At 38.8% G+C, this 27607-nt stretch overlaps 3 protein-coding genes across 3 annotated transcripts; 1 reads left to right on the top strand and 2 right to left on the bottom strand.

The window, feature by feature from the left end:
* The first annotated feature begins 2975 nt into the window (after positions 1–2975).
* On the top strand, positions 2976–3520 carry LOC149395049 (uncharacterized). Its single transcript, XM_089615649.1, has one exon. The coding sequence runs from the start codon at positions 3063–3065 to the stop codon at positions 3378–3380; it is 318 nt and encodes a 105-aa protein (XP_089471775.1). The 5' UTR covers positions 2976–3062; the 3' UTR covers positions 3381–3520.
* Positions 3521–21200: 17680 nt separating this feature from the next.
* Positions 21201–23720, bottom strand: LOC149395048 (Acyl-CoA N-acyltransferases (NAT) superfamily protein). The gene is made up of 5 exons (XM_089613953.1): positions 23316–23720; positions 22728–22883; positions 22185–22280; positions 21676–21796; positions 21201–21603 (listed from the first exon to the last, which is right to left on the bottom strand). Exons 1-5 carry the CDS (start codon positions 23607–23609, stop codon positions 21431–21433), a joined length of 840 nt encoding a protein of 279 aa, XP_089470079.1. The 5' UTR covers positions 23610–23720; the 3' UTR covers positions 21201–21430.
* Positions 23721–25577: 1857 nt separating this feature from the next.
* LOC149395047 (uncharacterized) lies at positions 25578–26972 on the bottom strand. Its single transcript, XM_089614193.1, has 4 exons — positions 26816–26972; positions 26235–26392; positions 26114–26162; positions 25578–26059 (listed from the first exon to the last, which is right to left on the bottom strand). The coding sequence occupies exons 1-4, from the start codon at positions 26970–26972 to the stop codon at positions 25578–25580; spliced, it is 846 nt and encodes a 281-aa protein (XP_089470319.1).
* Between the last annotated feature and the right edge of the window lie 635 nt (positions 26973–27607).

Below are 27607 nucleotides of genomic sequence, written 5' to 3'. Positions count from 1 at the left end.
ACAACCTCTCCGCCTCTCTCTCACCATCTTTAACACTCTGATCCTCACAGCCCAGCTTCGCCACGACCCTCACAACCTCACAGTCCTAGAAACCCCAAATTGAATCCCTAGAAATTTCTTAACCCCCAAATCAAAGACCTCCGCCCACTGCCGCCGCGCTCCTACCACCACCGCCAGTCCATTCAGGTGGCCACAAAGCTCGTCGCCCAGCTGGCGCCGACCCGCCTCGTGTCAGAGATCGACCGAAACCTTGTGAAGAGCTTCATGTGCCGGGCGAACACTGGGCGCAGGCTGACGGAGATGAGGTTGTGCTCCGACCCCGATTCGATCTCGTACACTTGGTCGGAGGAGACCGCGATCTGGTCCTACAGCTCCACGTCCCACAGCGCCAGCTAGCGGTGCCCCACCAAGAACACGCCCTCTGTGAAACACGCAGGCCTTCGAGTGGGCCATCTCCGTCTGTGTCAAGCTCTCTTCCTCGCCGAGGGTGCTGAGATTCAGGTTTAGTTTTTTTTTTGTTTTTTTTTTACTCGTTCTATGATTTTAGTTTCATTGGGGCTTTTGGTTTGTTACACTCTTCTTCGCCAGTGAGCTTCGAACTCGGAGATTCTCACCATCCTTGGTTGCTCTAAGCCTCAGTGGTTCTCTCCAGGTTGAGCTTCACAGGTAGGCTTTTTTTTTTCCTTGGTGAAAATCGAAATCACATTACAGATTTTCAATTTTTTTTCCCTTCAAATGTTGGTGATGCTAGTTTGAGTTTGGTTTTTATGTATGACAGCATGATAATTAACAAAAAAAAAAGATCTACTCAATGTCTAGAGCTCCTAACACTTTATTCCTTTTTTGTTTACCGCTGTTTGAGTTATTGCTGAGTGTGTGTTTGTGAACTTATTGCTGAGTGTGTGTCTGTGAATCGTGTCATTAGGGCAGAGCCCTCGACCGGACGATAATCTGCGTCTGGCGTGGAACAAGCCTTCTGCTCCTACATCTCCTCTGCCTCGTCACCGCCCTCAGCTCCTTTGCCTCGTCGCCGCCATCTGCTCCTCCATTCAGGTTCTGATTTTATATTTAAAGAAAGAATTTGTTCTCAAGAATTTTTGCTGAGTGTGTGTGTTTTATTGCTGAGTGTTTGAACTTGCTGAGTATGTTTGGACTTTGAAATGACTTGTGTGTATGTCTGAATGTGTTTAAACTTGCTATGTTTGGACTTGCTGAGTATTGGAACTTGAAACCCAAGATGACTTACTCTGTCATTTATATATTCGCAAATGACTTACCCTCATCAGAAAAGACTTATATTAAGCAACTAAAATAGAATTTCAAAAACTAATCAGGGCTGGTTTTGGAAGAAAGGTCAACAAAGAAACAGCAAGTTCATTTAATCACAAGTTTATCAGTTGTGCTGTAAAAATTGCTATAAAGCATATCAAGACTATCTTATAACTAAGTTCTCAATCTATAACATTTTACTTCTATTTATTAAATAAATAAAAAATAGAAAAGTGAATTGGATATTCTTACCCTGTCATATGAAAAGAGAGAATAAAATTGATCAAGAAGGATGCATATCTAAACCAATTTCATAAGTTTATTATTATGATTAAAAAGATATCACAACTTCAAAAAACATGCACACTCTCAAAATAAAATTGATCATTCTAATAGAATAGATCAAGAAGGATGTATGAAATTGTGTTTAATAATTATATATATTGAAATTTTTAAACTTGTTAGTGTTTAGAATTCTTTGGTGGATAGTTTTTAGGTTTGCTTTGGTGGTAATTTGGTGTTGGTCCTGCTAGTAGCACTCAAGCCGGCATGCCAGCTCAGGCATCTCCGTCAGCACACAGGACTCCGCCTTCAGTGCCACGTCAACAGTCACTTGAGGCAGAACCAGGCTCAGAGAGCACACCGACATTGAAGACTCAGCCATCTCAAGCACCCCCTCCGGCACAGACAACCCTGCCCTCGGTTTCACGTCAACTACGAGCTGAAGGAGGATCTGGCTTTGGGAGTGCGCCTACTGTAGCACAGAAGAGAGCTAAGAAGAGAACTGGTCGATCTGTTTTGGGAACTCAGTACGAGTAGTGATTTACTTTACTTGATAGTATGTTATATTTTAGTTTATAAGCGCCGCGAGCGTTATTTATTGTAGTATTGTATTTTAGTTTATTAGTATGAGACATTTTATTAGTATAATTATGAATTCATCGTATGAATGAAATATATATTATTTTGGTTTATAAGATTTTATTTGTGTAATTATTTTTACATTTACAAATTGACGGAAAAAAATGGCGGTAAAAATAGGTTGGAAAAATTGGCGGGAAAATTGGTTTCCCGGAAAAATTGGCGGGAAAATAAGTTTCCCGGAAAAATTATGTGGTCGAAATCAGCCGCGACAACAGCCACGACTAGGCGCGGCTGTTTTGTCGCGGCTGATTTTAGCCATGACAAGTCGTGGCTGTTGGTCAACAGCAACGGAGCAACAGCCACGACAAATGTCGTGGCTGTTGTCGCGGCTGAAGCACCAACAGCCACGACTTTTGTCGCGGCTGTTGCCATTTTTTGTTGTAGTGTTTACATATTAGTTCTCTTAACTTAAATGCCTGACTCCGTCGCTGCACACGATCTGCCAATTTGCGGACTAAAAAAATAAGTATAAGCTAAAAAATTGAATAATCGATCCACACATGCTAATAAATTTATTCACCTAGAAGCATACGTAAAAAAACTACGGTCAATAATGAATTGCGTCTAAAGTCTGATTTATTAATTTTCCAGTTTAAAAGAATTTTTAAAGTTCCACGTGACGTAAATACATTCTACTTAAATACAAACTTTCCACGTTATACATTTATCCATGATAAATAATAAATGGCGAGACCAAGACAGAAGACCAAGTCCAATATGTTGGCTTCTTCTGAATGACTTCTTAGCTTATATCTTTCACGCAATTCTTTTGTCCCAACTCTCTTATCCATCTATATATACACACAAACCAAGCGTCTTATATGCATTCAAAATAAATTACCAGCGAAAACAAAACAAGGGTTTTCATTATGGATGCAATTATTAGCAGCTTGATGGGTTCGAATTTATTCAACAAAGTTGGGTTGTTCTTCATAGTTCAGGGTTTGGTGTATCTGATCTTATCGAAATCATCTTCGCTGTTTTCGCGTAGCAGCGAACTGAAGAGGTCCCATAGTTTCAGGCCGGCTCGGTCTCTCTCCGTTCGCCGTTTCATGGCAGCTCTCGCGGATTTTCCGTCCGGTTCTGAGCTCTCTCCCACCGTCCCTCCCGCCGCCACGTCAGCAATGTTGCCGCCTAAATCCCCCGCGGCTTCTCCGAGATCTCTTTCATCTTACAAATCTCTGTAGGTGCTTGGTACAGTTTGGTGTTAGTTTAGTGATATAATTGATATGCTATAGTTACTTGTATTATTGGAGTAAGATAGAAAAGATTCTTTATTCTTGTACATTATATATTAGTGTGTAATGTAAAAGTTTTTCTTTTAAAATGTTCTTTCATTCTTTTATGTATTGTAATTTGTATGTATACAAGACTTATTTGTATGAAATGGAAATTAATCTTCCAAGGGGATCTCAAAGCAATTGCAACAGAAATAATAAGGTTGTTTCTCATTTCCTTAATTTTTGTCCCACGTTGTAACACATGGACATATTAATAATTTGATATTAAGCCTTTGAGCACGTTTAGTCATTGATTTTTGGGGAATTTCCTACCTCCCTTCCAAATGTTTCCTAAAAAACCATACAAGTTGAATATTTGGACAAAAAAGTCCTTCAGAATATTCTAAATACCTACAAACCTAAACCTCTTTCTATCCATGAATTTCTTCGTTTATAGAGGGATAACCTTAAATCTGCTAAGGGTTTTGATAAGAGGTCAAGTTATTCTCTCCCAAAATCTGACAATAATGAAAAAAAAAAAAAAGATGTCAAGAAGAAACCGAAGACTGAAGAAAGGCACAAAAGAAAATTAACAGAGATAACTCAGGTAATTTCTATTTGGTTTTTGCCAATAGATTTCACATGGTTTATAAACAGAAAAATAATTGCCCTCTTTTTCACAACGAAGGCGTTGTATGTCCTATGTTTTACTCATATTAACACCCTAAATTTACATAGTATTTAACATTTTGAAATTTGAATTAAGGTATTGGTTTGGTAGCAAACTTAAGGTGGGCGTAAAGCCGCCTACTAGTAAATAAGTTAAGCTTATCCTAAACCCGTCTATAAACTTTTTTTTTTTTATTGCATTCATCTCATATCTTTTTTCATTTCAGGTATTTTAACTACTCTCATAAACTTCGTGTTAGCAATATTACAGATAATATTGACGTAAATAAATAAATAAAACACAAAAAAATTATACGACCACGGAAGCTCTTGTACTTGACTCACCACGGTCTTAGTTGAAGCTTCAACTCATGGAAAATGAGTTGAAGCTTATTTATTTATTTATAAATAAATAAATAAGTTAAGCTTCAACTCATGGAAAATGAGTTGAAGCTCTTGTACTTGACTCACCACGGTCTTAGTGTCCACCATTTTGTACTCAAGGAAGCGACCCACAATATACTTCTTAGAGCCCGCATCCTCGGTTTTATACTTGCGATCCAACGAATCCCAAAGCTCTTTAGAAGAGACTTTCGAGCTATACACGTTGTATAAAGAGTCGGCGAGACAATTTAACACGTGGTTTCGACATAAGTAGTCGGATTCGTTCCACCCCACATAGGCCCGAAGCACTTGTGGGTCGGCTTCACCCTCTTGAGGAGTGGCCGGAGGATCTTCGGTCAAAAACCGTGCAAGTCCGATGGTGGTAAAAAAGAAAACCATCTTTTGTTGCCAACGTTTGAAGTTGAGCCCGTCAAACTTCCCAGGCCTCTCGGCCGGCATCACCGTGGGAGGCCCTCGAGCCACACCCATGGTTGGACCATCTAGGCCCAAACCAGCCATCGGTTGAACGAGACCCGCAGGTCCGTTCTCGGCCGTAGCCGCCATCGAGCCTTGTCCCAAAGTCACAGGGATTTGGTCGATGTTAATCAAGTGGGCCGGGGTGTTCACCAAGGAGGGGTTCTCGGTGAGGCTCCCATCACCAGTCACATTCGTCGTGTCGTTAGGGTTAGACATAATTTTTCTACAAAAGAAATCCACACGTCAGTAATCTTCAAAACAATCCGGAAAATAATGAAAAATATCACTTATTTTCCCTTAACTTGCAACCTGTCTAAAAATGTAAAAAAGCTTCAAGATTGTTAGCAATATTACAGATAATATTGACGTAAATAAATAAATAAAAGACAAGTTGCATGGAAAAGTTACACGTAAAAAGATTACAAAAACCCGGTTACACCTTTGAACTTAGAACCGGAGAAAACAAAAACTGGAAAAAGCCGAGGCCCGTTTGACGGTCTCCTTGAAGCTTTTTATCGCCTTCCCACGGATGCTAGAACACGTGAGCGAAAGCCTCCCAGGATACAACGACTTGCAGAGACAAGCTTAGCACCAAAAACTTGACTCTCTCGGCGAACTAGAACATGTGAGAAACTATCACCAAGACAAGAGGAAATTTCTGGGAAAAGAGAGTATTCGGGAACAGTGGGGAATCAATGGATTTTTCCTCTAATTTTCCGTATATTGAATGAGAGCTTAAACTTCACTTATATAGGCGACCAAGGCTTAGAGGTTATGGATTTGAACCAGTCAAAACCGCTCAGAATTAAAGGCATTTAACTCTCATCATGAGGCTGTTATCATTCGGCCATATACCCAGCTCAACCGTCCAGACGTTCAGCCTTAATGGCATTAAAATGCAAACGCATTTAAAGCTAAAAACCGTAGGTTTTAATTCTCAACCATACAGCTCGCCACTTCGTCTGGTCGAGCTTGTCAAGTCGCGCTTGTCCAGTCCACCTCGTCTGGTCGAGCTCTTCTAGTCGAGCTCGTCTGGTCGAGCTCGTCAAGTCGAGCTCGTCTGATCGAGCTCGTCATGGTCGAGCTCGTCAAGTCGAGCTCGTCCTGTCCAGTTCGTCCCGTCCAGGTCGTCAGGTCGAGCTCGCCAAGTTGAGCTCGCCAAGTCGAGCTGGAATGACTTCGTTACTTCAAATACGTTGGCCTCGCCCTGTGTCGAACTGGAATGACTTCGTCAATTCTTCCAGATCGACCTCGTCCAGTCGAGCTGGTTCAGTTCGACCTCTCCTAGTCGAGCTGATCCAGTTCGACCTCTCCAGTCGAGCTGGTTCAGTTCGACCTCGCCTAGTCGAGCTCGCCCGGTCGAGCTGAAATGACTTCGTTACTTCGTCCAGCTCGACCTATCTAGTCGAGTTGAATGACTTCGTCACTTCGTCCAGCTCGACCCAGCTCGTCAATTTCTCATTCAACTTAGGTCCGATTTTGGCAAACAAAATCAGCCATCCACATGTTAATATATAAAATTTATTAACTTTATTCCAACAATCCCCCACATGAATGAAATTGAGACGACAATTATAAAGACACGACTCGATGTGGTGATAGATTCTACGGTCAATACCAGTATAGGATAGGTAGGCAAAGCCTTTGAACCTTCCCTCGAAAAGATATGCCATCTTTACTGACTACTCAGTAGACACGTTGTCCTTGAACTGTTAGCCGTTTTTGTATAAACGATAAACATATCCCCCACTGATATCTCCCTGACACAGGTTCTGTTCTCATGGTTATGTTCATTTTGGCCCTGAACATCAGCCTGGTTCTGCAAGAGTTTCTAAAGAATTAAGCCCAATTAATTCTCCTTCGAAGCGGCCCCACTTCTCTCTCACATAGGTGATTCTTTTGTCAAGAGTAATCCCGCATTACTAGAATCATTAAAAGCTCTAAGCTTAACCTCGTACGGGAGTCACTGTTTTAATATATAGGAATAGGACTAGGGGTTTTCCCCCACAGTGATCTCACAAAGCCATTGACAATTAGGTTGTCCCTTTGAACCAAGATCTTGGGATCTCCAGTCATCATGGTTGGGTTTCCTTTGCCTTGGCTCTATTTGCCATGGGCTTTAGCCCCATTCCTTTGGTTGTCTTCTCTACTTGGTCCCTATTTAACCCTTTGGTTAGCGGATCCGCAATATTCTCTTTGGACCTAACATAGTCAATACTAATGACTCCAGATGAGAGAAGTTGTCTAATGGTATTATGTCGTCGACGGATATGTCTAGACTCACCATTATACATCACATTATGTGCCCTACCAATAGCAGATAGGTTATCACAATATACACATATTGCAGGCATCGGTTTTGTCCAATTAGGAATATCCTCCACAAAGTTCCTTAGCCATTCGGCTTCTTCCCCACATTTATCCAATGCAACAAACTCAGATTCCATCGTGGATCTCGTTATCACAGCTTGTTTGGAGGATTTCCAAGATATGGCCGCACCTCCCAGAGTGAATACATAACCACTCGTGGCTTTTGAATCTTGAATATTAGATATCCAACTTGCATCAGTGTAACCTTCAATTACTTCAGGATATCTCGTGTAGTGTAGACCATAGTCACGAGTGAATCGTAGATATCTCAATACTCTTACGATTGCTTTCCAGTGTTCAGCACTTGGATTACTCGTATATCGAGCTAGTCTACTCACGGTGTAGGCTAAATCCGGTCTCGTGCAACTCATCAAGTACATGAGGCTGCCTATCACTCTAGCATATTCAATTTGAGAGATGCTTTCACTTTTATTCTTAGACAAGTGTTGACTAATGTCTATAGGAGTTCTCGAGACTCCAGAATCGTCCTTTCCAAACTTGTCTAGAATTTTATCAACGTAGTGTGTTTGATCCAGTACAATCCCATTGGGTGTTCGGGTAATCTTGATCCCCATAATTACATCAGCAATTCCCAAATCTTTCATATCGAACCTTGAGTTCAATATATCTTTTGTGGATTGGATCATACCATCATTACTCCCCACTATGAGCATGTCATCTACATATAAACACAGAATCAAATATCCATGTTCAGTGGTTTTAATGTACACACATTTGTCACACTCGTTGATCTTAAATCCATTTGACATCATGACGTTGTCAAATTTTTCATGCCATTGCTTTGGGGCTTGTTTAAGGCCATAAAGCGACTTGACTAGTTTACAGCCACTTTCTTTTCTTGTCCAGGTGCAATACAACCCTCAGGTTGATTCATATAGATTTCTTCTTCGAGATCTCCATTAAGAAAGGCTGTTTTTACATCCATTTGATGAATTTCAAGATTGCATAATGCAGCAACGGCAATTATCAATCTAATAGAAGTTATTCTCGTCACGAGAGAATAAGTATCAAAGTAATCAACACCCTCTTGTTGTTTATACCCTTTCATTACCAGTCGAGCTTTATACTTATCAATTGAGCAATCGACTTTCATCTTCCTCGTAAAGATCCACCTAGATCCAAGCGTTTTACTTCCAGGAGGAAAATCAACCAACTCCCAAGTGTGGTTTTGCATGATAGAGTCTATTTCACTTCTTATGGCTTCTTTCCATAAGTGACCCTCAACAGAGTTCACGGCCTCTTTATAATTTAGAGGTGGAGCCTCCAGCATAAAGGTGAAAAAATCAGAACCAAATGATTTTTCTACCCTCGCTCGCTCGCTTCGTCTAAGTCCCTCAGACTCTATCTCTTCGTCGGACTCTTCATCATTATCTTGAGTTATTTCCTCAATATCCTTAAGAGAATGGTTTGATGAACTCGGTTCATCTTCCTTAGACTTATAAGGAAATACATGTTCAAAGAACGAAGCATTTTTCGATTCCATAATCGAATCGTTGTGTATATCGGGGTTTTTCGAGTCATACACAAGGAATCTATATGCATTACTATGGTGTGCATACCCAATGAAGATACAATCTACAGTTTTTGGTCCTATCTTCATTTTCTTAGGAGCGGGAGCCATTACTTTGGCCAAGCACCCCCACATTCGCAAGTATTTATAGGAAGGTTTCTTTCCTATAAATAGCTCAGACGGAGACTTATCCTCCTTCTTTCGAGGTATCTTGTTCAGAAGATAATTTGCAGACAAGATCGCTTCCCCCCACATTTGTTGGGGTAACCCAGAACTTAACAACATCGCATTCATCATCTCCTTGAGAGTGCGATTCTTACGTTCGGCCACGCCGTTTGATTGAGGAGAATAAGGTGGAGTGACTTCGTGAATAATACCATGTTGTGCACAAAAGGCACCAAAAGGTTCAACATATTCACCTCCTCGATCACTTCGCACTTTCTTAATCTTCTTATTAAGTTGATTCTCAACTTCCAATTTGTATATAACAAATTTCTCAATTGCTTCATCTTTGCTTTGAAGCAAATATACGTAACAATATTTTATACCATCATCAATAAAAGTCACAAAATATTTATTACCACCTCTCGTGGGCATGAACTTTAAATCACATATATCGGTATGGATTAAGTCGAGAGATTCATTACTTCTTTCAACATTATGAAAGGATGTTCTCGTGAGTTTTGCTTCAACACAAATTTCACATTTATGATTTGAGTCAATATTAAACTTTGGAATACATTCCAAATTAATCAACTTTCTCAGTGTGTCATAATTTACATGACCTAGTCTACCATGCCATAAATTAGACGACTCAATCATATACGCGGAAGAAGAAGCTTTATTCATATATTTTGCCTTGATGGCCATTACATTCATTTTGACCATGCCATTCTTGACATAGCCCTTGCCCACATACATACCATTCTTAGACAGTACGAGCTTTTGAGACTCTAAAACCATCCTAAACCCATGGTTATCCAGCACAGTCCCAGAAATAAGATTCTTTCGCATATCAGGCACGTAGAGCACTTTGGTGAGCTTCAATTCCTTCCCAGGGTCATCTTCAAGAAGACTTCACCTTCCCCCTTGACTTCAGAGGTGGCAGAGTTGCCCATGAACAACTTCTCTCCATCTCCTAGCAGCCCAAGGGTGGAGAAGGAGTTCTTGTCAGCGCAGATGTGGCGGGTTGCTCCAGTATCCAGCCACCACTCCTTCGGGTTAGAGTCAACCATGTTGACCTCGGAGACCACAGCGACGAGGAGGTCATTATCATCCTCCACAACATTGGCCTCCTTGTTCTTCTTCGGCTTTCTACAATCGACAGCTCGGTGACCGACTTTGTTGCAATTGTAGCATTTACCAACAATCTTTTGTTGGCCCTTCTTCTTGAACGCCCCACTCTTGACTCCAAGCTTGTGGGCGTGCTTCTTCCCCTTCGAGTTCTCGCCATGTTCGACGACGTTAGCTCGCTCGGAGACAGTTCTTAGTGTTCTATCGGATCCTCGGTTGTCTTCCTCGATTCGGAGGCGAACAACCAAGTCCTCAAGACTCATCTCCTTTCGCTTGTGCTTGAGGTAGTTCTTGAACTCCTTCCACCCCGGTGGCAACTTCTCTATCACGGAGGCAACTTGGAAAGACTCGCTAATGGTCATTCCCTCGGCTTGAACATCATGGAAAATGAGTTGAAGCTATTGTACTTGACTCACCACGGTCTTAGTGTCCACCATTTTGTACTCAAGGAAGCGACCCACAATATACTTCTTAGAGCCCGCATCCTCGGTTTTATACTTGCGTTCCAACGAATTCCAAAGCTCTTTAGAAGAGACTTTCGAGCTATACATGTTGTATAAAGAGTCGGCGAGACAATTTAACACGTGGTTTCGACATAAGTAGTCGGATTCGTTCCACCCCACATAGGCCCGAAGCACTTGTGGGTCGGCTTCATCCTCTTGAGGAGTGGCTGGAGGATCTTCGGTCAAAAACCGTGCAAGTCCGATGGTGGTAAAAAAGAAAACCATCTTTTGTTGCCAACGTTTGAAGTTGAGCCCGTCAAACTTCCAAGGCCTCTCGGCCGGCATCACCGTGGAAGGCCCTCGAGCCACACCCATGGTTGGACCATCTAGGCCCAAACCAGCCATCTGTTGAACGAGACTCGCGGGTCCGTTCCCGGCCGTAGCCACCATCGAGCCTTGTCCCAAAGTCACAGGGATTTGGCCGATGTTAATCAAGTGGGCCGGGGTGTTCACCAAGGAGGGGTTCTCGGTGAGGCTCCCATCACCAGTCACATTCGTCGTGTCGTTAGGGTTAGACATAATTTCTCTACAAAAGAAATCAACACGTCAGTAATCTTCAAAACAATCCGGAAAATAATGAAAAATAGCACTTATTTTCCCTTAACTTGCAACCTGTCTAAAAATGTAAAAAAGCTTCAAGATTGCTAGCAATATTACAGATAATATTGACGTAAATAAATAAATAAAAGACAAGTTGCATGGAAAAGTTACACGTAAAAAGATTACAAAAACCCGGTTACACCTTTGAACTTAGAACCGGAGAAAACAAAAACTGGAAAAAGCCGAGGCCCGTTTGACGGTCTCCTTGAAGCTTTTTATCGCCCTCCCACGGATGCTAGAACACGTGAGCGAAAGCCTCCCAGGATACAACGACTTACAGAGACAAGCTTAGCACCAAAAACTTGACTCTCTCGGCGAACTAGAACCTGTGAGAAACTATCACCAAGACAAGAGGAAATTTCTGGGAAAAGAGAGTATTCGGGAACAGTGGGGAATCAATGGATTTTTCCTCTAATTTTCCGTATATTGAATGAGAGCTTAAACTTCACTTATATAGGCGACCAAGGCTTAGAGGTTATGGATTTGAACCAGTCAAAACCGCTCAGAATTAAAGGCATTTAACCCTCATCATGAGGCTGTTATCATTCGGCCATATACCCAGCTCAACCGTCCAGACGTTCAGCCTTAATGGCATTAAAATGCAAACGCATTTAAAGCTAAAAACCGTAGGTTTTAATTCTCAACCATACAGCTCGCCACTTCGTCTGGTCGAGCTCTTCTAGTCGAGCTCGTCTGGTCGAGCTCGTCAAGTCGAGCTCGTCTGATCGAGCTCGTCTAGTCGAGCTTGTCTGGTCGAGCTCGTCAAGTCGAGCTCATCTGGTCGAGCTCATCAAGTCGAGCTCGTCCTGTCCAGTTCGTCCCGTCCAGGTCGTCAGGTCGAGCTCGCCAAGTTGAGCTCGCCAAGTCGAGCTGGAATGACTTCGTTACTTCAAGTACGTTGGCCTCGCCCTCTGTCGAACTGGAATGACTTCGTCAATTCGTCCAGATCGACCTCGTCAAGTCGAGCTGGTTCAGTTCGACCTCTCCTAATTGAGCTGATCCAGTTCGACCTCTCCAGTCGAGCTGGTTCAGTTCGACCTCGCCTAGTCGAGCTCGCCCGGTCGAGCTGAAATGACTTCGTCACTTCGTCCAGCTCGACCTATCTAGTCGAGCTGAATGACTTCGTCACTTCGTCCAGCTCGACCCAGCTCGTCAATTTCTCATTCAACTTAGGTCCGATTTTGGCAAACAAAATCAGCCATCCACATGTTAATAAATAAAATTTATTAACTTTATTCCAACACTTCGTTCATAATATGTATATAAGTATTTTTTTTAATATGTATGTAGTATTGTATAGAAACACTACAACAATAACTGCTTTGCGCTACAGAAAAATCTAAAATCACACATACTTTGTGGCACAAAACATTTGCGTCACAAAAGTTCAGTCACGCATTATTTTTTGCGCGGGATCTAAGATGACGGGAAAAGAATTTTACGTGACAAAATATTTTGTCGCGTCACCCAAGTTTACCCACAACTTTGCAGAAAATCACGCGTGACAGAATATTCTGTCACTGAATAAATTTTCACCAAAACGCTGGGAATATTGCGTGACAGAATTTTCTGTTTCACAAACTGTTTTTTTTTTTTTTGTACTTTTTATTTTTTTTTAATGAAATTCCTACCATTTAGTAAAACATCTGCAAACACAAAATATATATATATATATATATATATATATATATATATATATATATATTTGACATGTTATGTTTGAACAGTCTTTCATATATCCATATAATAGCTATAATTGACATACAAGTGCATCCAAAATACTTTTGAAGTTGTCAACAAAGAAAAATATTGACTATTGATCTCCTAGAGGCCTTGAGTTGAATAAAAAAAACAACCACACTAGTTCCCTCAACATCGTCATCATCTAAACTCATATATTGTGATGCCATCCACGAGATCTAATTTTTTCTTCAATTTCTCCAACTCCATTGCTTGTGATGTTGATCATGAAGCTAACACAATTTTGTCTTTTCGGCTAAAAGTGCGTCCAAATCCCACATCAAAATGCTTACTTGAACTCCTGACTATATGAGTCACCGAATTTTCAATATCATCTATCGATGAAGAAGAAACCTCGTCAATAGTGGGAAATTCACTTCATTTCTCGTCACGCATCACAATCATTTTCTCGTACAATTTAATGTCAGATTTAATTGTATACATCAGAACAAAAATGAAATGAAATTAAAATAAATTAGTACTTACGTATTGTGCTTCAGCATCCACATTGACCCAGACACCCTCTCTAGAATGCTTGCGCCTAAACATCTCTATCGCTAAAAAGTTATTAGAGCATTTAGGTATTATATAATAACTTATGCTCATGTGCAAGGCGGGCTTAGGGAAATGGCCGGATCTAGTAGTCATTTCAATGATTTGGACCAAAATATAGGGTAGCTTGTTTTTGGACACTTTTAGTAGTGTTTCGAGGAGAGATAATAGTTTGATACCGGGTTTGCCCTTGAATTTGTAATTTTGTTCATTCAAGCCCCCAAACCAAAACTTGCTCAATAAGACTTCTCATACGGTCTTGTTTATTGTGCCATGTACAGCTCTCTCTCTCTCTCCTCTCTATTTCTCTGCGTGTGAAGGACATTTCATCTTCCTTTCATCTTCCTCCATGAGCTGCGTGTCTATGAAGTGAAGCTCAGCTCTCCGGCCACCTCGTCCTCGTCTAAAAGTAAGCTTCTTTCGGTCATCGTCGTCGTCGTCTTCTCTCCTCTCTTTTTGTTTCTGGGCTTTCGTTCATCCTCGTCGGGTTTTTGAGTTTCTGGGTTTCGGAGAGCATGTTTGTTCAACGTCATCATCGTGCATCTTAAAAGAAAGCTTCTTTTTCGTCGTTCATCTTTGTTTTCGTGCGTTTGTTGTCTGGGTTTTAGATATGTGTCGTTCTGGGTTTGTTGGTGCCATTACCCGCCGTCTCTGTGTTGTTTGTTGATGGGTTTGTTTGTGTGTTGTTCTTCATGTTTTTGGACGTTTGAGTTTTTTCGCGTTCTTGAATTGTAGACATACATGTCTACAGTCTCAGAAATTGTAGAATATCCCCGTTATACGTCGTATTGTAATTGTAGACATATAGGTCTACAGCTTCAGTTGTTGTAGACATATAACTCTATAACTTCCGTTGTTGTAGAAGTATTAGTCTACAACAGCTGAAGGTGTAGACCTATATGTCTACAATTACAATACTTGTAGACAATATATAATTGTAGATATATTATATCTACAAATATTCTCATTGTAGACATTTAATTTTTTTCATACACGATAATAAAAAAATCAGATATGCGTTTTTCCTATGCAGGAATGTCAGAAATGTATATATATATATATATATATATATATATATATATATATATATATATATATATATTTATGAAGCACGGTGGTATATGGGTCGAACCCACAGTATACGTCGAGGGAGAAAATTTGGGTATTATGGTGTCGTCTTCGGTGAACAACTAGAGGGCTACATTTCGCATTACTATAGTGCAGAGTACTGGAGGGCAAGTTATGCAGGTGTCCATATCCCCATGGTAATATTCAAACGTGGACTATTCCCCCCGAGGTCGCGAATTTTGTAATTCAGCCTCCGACACACAGAGCACGTGCCGACGCTAGACCGAGGAAGAGACGTATACCTTCTCAAGGGGAAGAGTCTATTCGTAGGAAGTGTTCGCAATGTGGAGAAGTTGGTCACAACCGGATTACATGCAGCAGTCCATTTCCTTTTTCCGAGAGGAATGGATGAATTATTTCCGGATTTTCAGAGTTCAATATACACATGTACTTCTCAAATTCCGGTTGAGTACGCATTTGAATGTGTATTTAATATCTTTGTGGAACTTAGAGTGTATTTCCTCTGTTTTTTAGAGTTTGAATGACTACTTATGTGATAGAAGTTATTAATTTATGTCTTTTTTTACGTCTTGAATGCATTACATGATAGAAGTTGCTCAAATTGTAGACATCATTGTCTACAATTAAACTGATTGTAGACATTTATGTCTACAATTGTGGTGATTGTAGACATTTAATGTCTACAATAAGTTCAAATTGTAGATATATATGTCTACAATCATCATAATTGTAGACATCACTGTACACATTTGTAGACACAGCCATAACAAAACAAAAGCATACCGAAGCCATACAGTCATAACAAAACAAAACAAAAGCATACGAAAATATATAGCAGTGTTTAGGCATTCAAGCTTTAAATTGTCATACAAAACCATACAAAAATATAAAACATAGTTTTAAAAGTAACTTCATAGTTTGAGATTTGAGTTCATGTAAACATAAAAATCCCAGCCCAAAGATGTCGGAAACTCGTTGTCAGATTCGTAGCCGGTCGCAAGTTTCACCGCCCCATGGTCTCCTCAAACTTGTCCAATGCGCCGAAGAAGATGAAGTTGTGATCCACAATCTCTTCTTCGGGGACAAATCTTACAAATCCCTGCATATTTCAAGAAAAAAACATGAAACTCTACACAAACAGTCCTCATATCACCAGAACTATATCTACACAAACATGTAATTGTAGACATTTATAGCTATAGTCATTAGACATAAACATCTACAATTCTAGTGACTATAGCTATAAATGTCTACAATTACATAAATTATAACCTATGAAATCTTCAACACACAGAAAATGCAAATCAAAGAATTCTACAATCACATAAATAATAACCCAAATTCAACTTTGCATGCCATCAAAAAGTTACCCAAAATGCTCAAAGTGAAGAAATGTACCACATTTACAGTTGTTTTTCGTTTTCGGAGCTCAAATGGCGATGTCTCATCTTAATTTGACGCCGGCAATTCAATGACTAGTTTTGGTTTCTTCACTCGACGAGACGTTGTTGGCTTCTTGGCGGGAGACTTTTTCGCTGGAGAGACTTTTCTTCAGCGGTGTCGAACCTTTCTTCGTCGTCCTCGGATTCTTCCAAATCGGCACACGTTTTTTGGCCGTCATTTTTTACGATTTAGCGTTTGAAAAAAAGGTGATTCGTAGAGATTTGAAAGAATAATGAAGATTAGCAACGAACCTAAGATATTTAGGAGAGATTAGCAACGAACCCGGAGATTTCGGCGACGTGGATGAGGATTTCCGCAATTTCGGCGAAATGGGTGAGGGTTTTAGAGAGAGAAAGAGTCGGAGGAGAGATGAGAGAGCGTGAACCAAGAAGATGAAAATGGGTTTCATTTGAGTTTTGAAATATTAACTGACGCTATTGTTTAATGAGGTATTTTCAAAACAAAAAATAAAGTCAAGGGCAAATATGTACTTGCTCATCTAAGCAACTACTAAAAGTGTCCAAAACAAGAAACACTATATTTTGGTCCAAACTATTGAAATGACTACTAGAACCGGTCATTTCCCGGCGGGCTTAACACATTATGAGGCCTAAAGTGAGACTTAAAATATGGTATTTTTTCAATGAGGACATAATTCAAACAAACAAGAGCTTTTTTTAATTAAATCAATTTTCATTTTTTTCACATTAATATTACCTTAATCAATTGATTTTTTTTACTATAAAATTTGAGGCTTTGTTTTCTATAAAATAAAATTTAAAAATAAAAAATGGGCTATTAATAGACACTTAAAATAAGAAGGCTTTGTTTCTTATGAAGAAAAAAAAAGGAAAAAATTTGTACACATGGATGCATATACAAATGATGTAAGTGAATTAAATGAGCTTTTAGCTTCTTAATGAGCTATTGAAAATATAAATTTTTTATTGACCTCTTTAGTGGGCCTAAAGTAAATGCTTTAAAGAATATGACTATTATAGTTGGGGAAATGGCCATAAGTACTACCACTTTTCTTAATTTGGACCAAAATATGAAAATCCATGTTTTGGACAAGAATAGTAGTTGGTCAGCTGATGAAGTACAATTTTGCCCTTTTGTAAACATACTCACACCACACCCACGTGAAAACTAATAAATTAATAATAATAATAATAATAAAAAACAAATTCTCCCCAGTCTCTCTCTACATTCCCGCTCTCTCTCTATCTCCTAATTTTCTGGCGAAATCGACGCTATAACCACCGCCCGAGTTTCTGCAAGTCCGGCCAAAACCCGCTCCGTCACGAGCCGTCCTATGCCTCCGACGCACGACTCCGAGCTCAGCCCAGTCCGAGCCAATCTTCGCGTGAACTCCGACCGGAAAGAGGAGAATCGCGAGTTCCGAGCCTCTCTTTTCTTCACCGCGTGACTCGGCTGAGACAAAGGAGACGCGAGCTCCACCGACTCCAGACCAAAGAAAAGCCATCAGAGAAGCTTTTGACAAAGCTCCGACGAGCCTGAGAACATCCGCCGAGCCAGAGAAGACCGCCGAACCGAGAGATCAACCGAGAAAGGATTGGAGGAACTCTGAAATGGTTTTTTTTTGTATTGTCGGAGCTGACATACAAGTCTACAATTTCATTTATTGTAGACATACAAGTCTACAATTTCATTTATTATAGACTTCTATGTCTACAATAAATGAAGTTGTAGACTTGTATGTCTACAACTTCAGACGTGTAAACTTGTATGTCAGCTCTGACAATACAAAAAAAACCATTTTTTACCCAAACACACGAACGAACCCATAAATATGAAACCCAGAAACACGAATGATGTTGGAATCGATCTAGGGTTTGAGAAAAAGTTTAACGCTTCGTTAAGCGGCGGAATTTTAAAAATTTTCTTTTTAAGCAAAACTAGTTTTTACTAACCTAGACAAGAGCATGTACATGTAAATAAAAACTAATATGAGCTATTAAAGTTACTAACCTTTCTTGAAGCTTGAACCTTGTAGAAGCTTTTGGAAAGTTGCAACGCTCGTCTCCCCTCGCAGCACGTCTCTCTTTCTTTCCTCGGCACTTCGAGCAACCACGAAAGTTTCTATCACTAAATCACTCGAAAAGAAGGAATCAGTGAGTGGGCACTTTTAAACACTACGACTTAAGAACGAGTCTCGAAGTCGCAGAGCTAAACACTAGGTCGAGTGAGGACCTAGGTGCCAAGACAAGAGAAAACCGAAAATAAACTAGAGAGAGAGAAGAGGACTTCGGCCAAGTTCTAGAGAGAGAGTCTCTCAAATCTCTTAAACTTGGATGAATGAATTGTGAGGAAATGAGGCTCCTATTTATAGGAGAGGTCTCACCTTCAATAAGGTAGTTTCCTCTTCTATAGAATATCACATATTCATGAGCAAAATTCCTCTCTTTCCTATTGAGACACTCGGCCAAGCTAGGGCTTCTAGAAGCCTTGATTTGTTTCCTATTTTGTTCAAAGCTTGCCTTTTCTCTCAATGTGGCCGATTCCCTTATGCATCCTTATGCAAATTTGTTTCCTCTTTTTATTTTGGCAAGTATCTAAATACATTTATGCACAAAATAAACTCTCCTATTTCTCTATTAGGGTAGGCGCCCAAGTCTCTCTAGAAGGAGCTTCTAGAAGCTTCTTCATTTGTTCATGACAACATGAGAAAGGCCCATTAAGAATTTTCAATAAAATTCTCATGAAACGAAATTAATTCACAAGGCCCAATGATCAAGTCATGGCCGAGTGAAACATGTCACAAAATGACCTTGTCAAAAAAATTTATTGACATTCATTTCATCCTTCGTCTCAAAAGACAAAAATACCCTTTTAACTATTTTCGTTCTTGTTTTGGCTTAGCTTCCAGTTTAACTATTCCTATCGATGTGATTCGTGACAGTGACCTCATGGACCCAAATGAACAAAGCTTTAGCTAAACACTTGGACTCAAAAGTTCACAAACCTTTTCCAAGTTTAGCTTAATGCCAACTGACTCCACTAAAGAGCTGACACTGAAAATCTCTCGGTTCAAATGAATTTATTTTCTACTCAAGAATTCGACCTAATTGTGATGAGCGGATCCACTGAATATTATCTATGTTTACCCTTCATGAATGTCATCAGCTAGTCGGGATTTACTAAATTACCATTTTACCCTTCTAGCTGTTATTTCCTCAACTCCTTTGTCGCTTGTGAATAAGTTAGAAACAATGTATTGACGAGGAGCTAACAAGTCACATTGTTTCATCCAAAAGAGTCAAGACTCAATTTGGACACTGGCCATTTCATTTATTCACACTCCAAGGAACAAAGCATGAGGTGACATACATTGCATTTCAGCAATCTTGTACATGAATTCCATATCTATGAGAACTTCACAAAGTTACTCATGACAGACTCACAACTTAGTACTTCACCAATAGGCCTTGTTCGGAATCACATAGTGAGTCCGAACTTTGACTTTCTCAAATGAGAATACTAAGGTGTGAAATGGCATGTCTCATTTCAGGATTAAGGTAAGCATGATGCAATTCATACATAGTGACTTCGAGACATAAGAGGTTAAATGGTTTGTTCTTATCTTGTCTCTAGAAGTGCACTGGTCAATTCAGTACCTTCGGAAGATACCTAGAAGAACTATAGAGTTCCTAACTCTCAATGCCTCATAACCAGACATCATAGATTCTTCTAACAATCATACTGAGGTCAATAGTCCTTTGACCCTAAGATTGCGAATATATCGTTTTAAGCAAACTACGAAGAGTTTGTTCATGCAAATCTACATTTGTCTCTTCGTAAGTTGTTAAGTTTGTTTATGGACTAAAAGACTATGGTTTTATCATAAAGCTTCAGACAAGGAAGATTGAATGAACGTTTCGACTTTATTAATGAATAGGCAATTACAAGCAAGAGTCTTCATGAGACTTTATTACATCAAATGTTCAAAATAAAGACTACAACTCTTCTTGTGGGCACCATTGACAACAAATGAAACCTAGAAATAAACACGAACGAAACACGAAACCCGTACGTCAACAACGAAACTTATACCAAAAAACAAACAGAACGAAACCCACCCAGAAATTCTCAGATTGCGTTCGCCAACATGAAGTCTACAACTTCATTTATTGTAGACATAGAAGTCTACAATAAATGAAATTGTACACTTGTATATCTACAATAAATGAAATTGTAGACTTGTATATCTACAATAAATGAAATTGTAGACTTGTATGTCAGCTCCGACAATACAAAAAAATATATATATTTTTTACCCAAACACACGAACGAACCCATAAATATGAAACCCTGAAACACGAATGAAACCCATAAACATGAATCCCAGAAATAAACACGAACGAAACACGAAACCGGTACGTCAACAACGAAACTCATACGAAAAAACAAACACAAACGAAACCCACCCAGAAATTCCCAGATTTCGTTCGCCGACATGAAGAGATAAAGTTTACCTCTTCGGCGACGACGACGACGGACAAAACACTGGCGACGACAAACAAAAAAAGGCAAGTTTTTTTTTTTTTTTTTTTTACCTTAAATGAACGAGAGAAGAAAAACGAGGAGAAAGAGAGAGCTCTGAAACAATGAACAAGAAGAGAGAGAGCTGAGAGCAAGTTTGATAAAAATGAACAAAATAAAAAATCAAAGGCCACTTAAGACTTTTCTCATATGATTAGGTAGTATTTTTGTCCAAAAACAATGACCACAACATTTTGGTCAAAAGTATCAAAAAGACTACTATCTAAGGCTATTTCCCTTATAGTTGCTCACGTTATTATAGGCAAGCCCGTCAATTTTTTTGGCATTGGTGTCATGTAGGGCACAGCGCCTCTCTTATTTTTAAATAATAAAAAGAAGATGAATAGTAGTACAAATCCAATATATAAACTCATAAGAAAGGTAGCAATTGATCCACTTTGAGCAGCTATTAATGTTGCTCACTCTTATTTTTTTCGGATGATGTGTCAAAATTAAGCAACTATATTCATCAGAACTGGTTTAAGAATTGCATTCAAACAAAAACAGCAACCAATCCCGCAACATATTCCTTCCACTCTCATGCACTGCAAGATACTATGTGAAAGATCATGATTGAATAAAAGGGAAGAATATTGTAATTACTCGTTTCGACTTTACAATAATACCTTCACGTATTCTAACATCACTGCTTGTAAATCGCTTTACATTTACAAACTGTAAAGAAATATAACTTTGTTCATATAATGAACATTATTCCATCTATTTTGAATAAATGGATTCCACAGCAAGCAAAAGATACTATCTAGGCATATCTTAAACGTAGCACATGGTAGAAATAGCTCTTACAAGCTATAGCTGCAGGGTAGACCAGTCCATAAGAGAATCCTCCGTGGCCGATCAAGAAACCTCGCTTGCCATGCGGGTTCATCACTTTCATGAACAAAACCACTCTTCAAGTACAAATTCTTAGCTGCTTCATTGTTGATGGCTACGTGTACATAGAGATCGCTTATACCTGAAACCGTTCAACATGCTTAAACGAATTTCAGAAGATATGCATTTAGCAGAGGAGCATCAGAGCTCTTACCCCAATCTTGAGCCACTAATTTAGACTTTGCAACGATTTCATAGCCCAATCCTTTTCTGTGTAGTTCCGCAGCCACACAAACATTACTCAGATATGCCCTTGCAAAATCAGCACCAATGCCCTGTTGTAATCATCACATTAGATAATTCAAAGTTGCGATTTTCTTTTTCTTTTATTTTGCATTCTAATTCCCTAATTATGTCATTGCCAATTTAGTATTGGAGCTGAAATCAGACATCATCAACAATAACTTGTAAACTAAAAATTCATCACTCACATTCAATGATTTCACATTTACGAACTTGAAGAGAGTAATTATTCATTTAGAGTATGAAGAGTATAGTAAAACACAATAATACCATATGCTAAGCCAGCCTTTAAATCACTTTTATACAAGAGCATTCAGATTATGGTATAAAACTTTACGCGGCCGGGTCAGTCAAGAACGCAGTTGTGGGAATCACGTAAACAAAATTATTATATATTAATTGTAATATCATATCACATACCACTGGCCTAGTTCCTGCTATCTCATCTGGAAGCCTAATACCTTGGTTAAGATCAAGGGTACCAACTACCACTCGATCTTCTCCATCTTGGGAAAACTGCAAAAGTACAAACAATTAATTGAAAGACTCTGAAAAACGACATATCTGAAAGATGAAGTAAAAATTGAATCACAATCTCACTACCCTTTTGGTATTAGAGGCCTAAACATAGAAATACAGTTGTAAAACTGCCAGCTTCCTATTTTTGTTCTACGGAAATTTTTCCAGTCCCTGAAAACTCACTCCCTTTGCAATTTTATACCACCGATCCCGAAAAAGGTATGCATAACCAAAATATCTTGATAAAGCTTTCAATTACTTCTTCAAATTGTAAAACAATCAGCGATGTACTAGTTTCTGTGATACACGTAAACACAACACTGCAGACTTAATGACACAACGGTCTATTTGAAATTCTATGCACAATCTGAATTCGAACAATCAATCCATAAGGACCATAACCATGTGTCTTTGTCAACAGAGAAAGAAAGAAAGGCGACGAACCTTACATTCGGCACATAAATCTTCCGAGACATTCGAAATCTGAGACAACGGAAGAGTGGCATTTATGCAAGACACTCGCTTGAATTCCTTTCTTCTACCGGCAACTCGATCTTTGAGCGCTTCAAACTCACGATCCGCCAAGTACTTTTTGTGATCCTAATGATACTTGACAAGGGAAAAGTACCACAGCTTTATATAAACTTCACCAACACTCCACAAAACTTTCCCTCTCCAAATACCTGACTATTTTTTTAGAATACTAAATTCCTGACTCTGAGACTATGATTATGTTTGGAACAAAATAATTTGAAAGAAAATGAAAATTCTAAGGAAAATACTAGGAAAAAACAGCTCTCTTTCTAGAAAAATTCGAGGGGAAAAGATAAGAGAGAGCGAAAAATGAGACATACAACCTCAATTTACTTGAACATTTTTCCTCAAAATCAATCTTTTCTCAATTCAAACATCACAAAGAATAATACAACGGATTTTCATTTTATGGTTAATTCCGGGTTCCAAACATACTACGAGAAGAGATTATATATCTATCGGTAATAGAAATGAAGAAGAGAGGCGAGAGAGACAGACTTGGAGACGAAACATAGTGTTGTCGAAAGTGTAGAAGGAGCGAACGCGGAGGCTAGCGGCGGCCCAAAGCTGCTCTTCCGAGAAGGCCTCGGCGACGGAGATGGTCGGAGAATGGGCTAGGGTTTGATCACGAGACGCCGACGCCGCCGAGGTCGCCAGGGGCCGGAACCGGCGGCGACGGAATGAGGCGGCGGAGGAGAAGGGAGACCGGCGGCGGAGGTCGGAGGAGAGCGAGATTGGGCGAGACGAAGAACATGGAGACGTTGATGGTGATGAGGAAATCAAGGATGCCATTTTTAGTGAGCTCAGTTTTTTTTCTCTCTTTCTCTTTGGTTTAGGATCGGATTCGAGAGGCTCAAATAACGACTATCATCATCCTTTAGCGGATGTGTAACTTGTCATTGTTATATATTAACCAATATTAATTTTTAAAATCGGAGGTTTGAAGTTTTGACTTTTGAATGAATTATTTATTTATTTTTTATTTTCTTTTAGGGAAAATATCATTTTTATACCCTGTGTTTTAGTGAAATGTCGAGTTTAACCATCGGTTTTCAAAAATGTCGAGTTCATACCCTCTGTTTAACTAAAATGACGAAATTATACCCTGAAATGAATAACAGCGTCACAAATCTCCCTTTCATTGATATTAACTTTTATATAAGAAAAACCAAATCAAATCTAATCAGTGCCCTAACTTCCAAATTCTCAATTTTGAAATAAAAATAGCCTTAAATTGAAATTAAATAATAAAACTCATACCTCCTAAGAAATTACTTCATTCCGTGTTCGAATTGTAACTCTAAATTCTGGATTCTCTGTTCGAATATGCGATTTTGATGACTATCAACTATCGATGTTTACCCATTTGCCTCTTTCTGTGTTCTTCACGATTAAGAGACTGTTGTTTATTTTTTTAGTTTTTAAATAAATTACATATATGGCGCGAATGAATAAAGATAATTGGTGTTTATATATACATATTATAGTCAACGTCAATGAAAAGTCAATAAAAAGAATATTCGTGACACTGTTGTCTATTTCAGGGTATAATTTCGTCATTTTAGTTAAACATGGGGTATAATTTCGTCATTTTAGTTAAACAGATGGTATGAACTCGACATTTTTGAAAACCGAGGGTTAAGCTCGATATTTCACTAAAACACAGGGTATAAATGTGTTATTTTCCCTTTCTTTTACTAGTTGATTTGATTTGTTTCCGTCAGTGGTTTTTCTCAATTATGCGTTATTTAAAAATTTAGAAGTCCAACACGCAGTTTTTTTTAGTTAATTTTTTTTTTTTTTAGTTTTAACTTATAATTAGTAAGAATAATTCTGTCAAATCTAATTAGTTGATAACTTGATTTTGATAAATAACTATTTTGCAATATATACTAAATGCTTTACAAAATTCAAATTTTAGAGTAGCGCCTTGTTAACCAGACTACCTAAAAATATTTTTATAGTTATTTTATCTGATTTCAGTACATATAATTAACATGATTGTATACAATAATAAATATATATTATGCTATGTAAGAAACGTTAGTTTACCACTAAATATAAGAATTATATACAAAATGGAAAATATGGCATATATCCCTCGAATTTCAATTAAGTGTTACGTCTATACCTTCTATATTAATATTGGGCTTATGATATAGAGGAGGGATAGAAATCCCTTCCTTCCGACCTTGAAATTCGAGCGAAAAGATTCATTCTGTAGGAAAACGTGAGTGGCATGATTTCCTTCCACTAAATGAGTGGATGTTGACTTCTATCAGCGAATATGATTTCTTCTGCAAGTATAATTAAGAGCAACTCCACCCGAGCGGTATAAGTATGATTTGGTGTTCTCATTCACTCCAACCGACCGTTATATACAACGCCAATATAGAGTGAATTGCTTTTCATGATTGTTTTGCGCTATATATGGTGCACTACTATTCATCACACTAAAAACACTTTTCACTTGTTATTTAGTCCTTACAAATTTTGTTATTTACTCAATTATCATTGTTTTATAAAAGTATTTCATATTTATCTAAAAAATTATTTATATATATTAAATATTTTAAAAGACCACAATATTTTAAAATACAACATTGACATTTGAAGTTTGGGAAAAACTAAAATGACATTAATATTAATACCGAAACGAAATAACATTACAACGACATCGAAATGCAACACTAAAAAAAAGACATTAAAAAAAACACAATACAACAAAATAAAATTGAAAATAAAATTACAATACATAAACTAATACTCGGGGAGATTAGCGTCGGATCCTCCAAGACCGGTGAAATATTGCGAATATGAATCGGAATTAGGAAGTGGTGTTTGGGATTGTTGTTGTTCGGCTCTCTTTTGTAAAACCTTGGCTTGTTCAGCTTCCCAAAATGCACGAACATGAGGATCCGATACTCTATTTAAATCCATTTTCATTATTTTATTTTCTTCTCTTATTGTTTTCAAATTATTAGCCTTATCTATACTTTCCAAGAGGCGTTCCCTCATATCACTTGTCTTCTTCAGCTGCTCAAGAAGTAGTTTATTTCCTTCATCAAGCTTGCTGATGGAAGACGCTACTTTGTCATCCGTTTTCATTTTTAGTTTGGCTTTTTTCACTCCAATCGGTCGCTCAGAAGGAGATGGTTGTCTAACAGACTCAGGAGTTTGTTGTTCGGACTCCGAAAAAGAACACGAACCTCGAGATGTTTGCCTGGCACTTGAGGCTCCGTCTTGAAATTTTTCAAAATTCTTAATGATGTTCCACACATGATCAAACTTCCAACCTTTCTTGAATTTTTCATCATCTTCCAGCAACACTTTAGCTTGATCCATCTGCAAGTCGATATAACCAATTACAATTACGTAAATTTAAAAAAAGAAGATAAAAATAGCTAAAATACTCACAATATCTTCAGCTGAAGCACCGCTTGGGTGTCTATTCTCAATTTGCCGAATGCATGCATGCATTTTCCTTGTAGCTTTCTCAATTAATTGGATTCGGGACTGGATTGATCGCTTTGAACGCATCTCCGAAGTTGGTTTTCTTGTATTGTTGTAGTTATCTTCAACACGACTCCAAAAATTATCAGATGATTGGTATATACCAATGATAGGGTCTTGAGAAATCTCCATGTAAACTCAACAAAGAAGTCGGTCTTCTTCATGAGAGTATCCAGAAGCTCGGCTAGTCATTTTTCGTGTAATGTATCTTACTCGGAAATTTGTTGGATGAAAACACAACTTATGGAAGATACTATTCATAGCAAATTTTATCACGCTTCCCGACCCGTGTCTGACGTGATGTGACCACTCAATGCCATCATTCTTACAAGATTCTCACGCTTCCCGACCCGGGTCTACGTGATGTGACCACTCAATGCCATCACTCATCAAGTTTCTCACGCTTCTCGACCCGGCTCTGACGTGATGTGACCACTCAATGCCATCACTCATAAAGGCTATCACGCTTCTCGATCCGAGTTTACCGTGATGTGACCACTCAATGCCATCACTCATCAAGATTCTCACGCTTCCCGAACCGGGTCTGACGTGATGTGACCACTCAATGCCATCACTCATCAAGGCTCTCACGCTTCCCGACCCGGGTCTGACGTGATGTGACCACTCAATGCCATCACTCATCAAGGCTTTCACGCTTCCCGAACCGCCTCCAACACTCAATACCCCATAAATAGTAGTTCAAATAAGCTTTAATTCACATTCTCTCAACACACTTAATCTCTCATCACTCATCTCTCAAAATGAATTTTAATTCATCTTCTTCCTCTGATGACAATATTCTACTTCAAATGGCTCAAATTGATGAGCAAGAGGATGCTATATGTCATCAAATTATCCAAAATAATCTCACGATCATGCAAATTCTTAATCAACATGCTGCCAACCAAATCACCGAGCGCACACATAGGAGGCTCGATTCCAGGACATGCTTTCATCAACCGGGATCGACAGAGTGCAGATCGAAGACTGTTCAACGATTACTTCTCAGAGGCCCCGTTGTACAATGAGACCACGTTCCTGTTGTCAATGGTGCCCACAAGAAGAGTTGTAGTCTTTATTTTGTACATTTGATGTAATAAAGTCTCATGAAGACTCTTGCTTGTAATTGCCTATTCATTTAATAATAAAGTTGAAACGTTCATTCATTCTTTCTTTGTTTGAAGCTTTATGATAAAACCTTAGTCTTTTAGTCCATAAACAAACTTAACAACTTACGAAGAGACAAATGTAGATTTGCATGAACAAACTCTTCGTAG

This window comes from Urtica dioica, chromosome 5, assembly GCF_054948205.1.
Source record: "Urtica dioica subsp. dioica isolate 48M chromosome 5, U.dioica_male_clone48M_v1_H2, whole genome shotgun sequence".
Lineage (NCBI taxonomy): Eukaryota > Viridiplantae > Streptophyta > Magnoliopsida > Rosales > Urticaceae > Urtica > Urtica dioica.
Note: the sequence above shows the minus strand (reverse complement) of the source record. Positions and strands in the feature narration are given on the sequence as shown.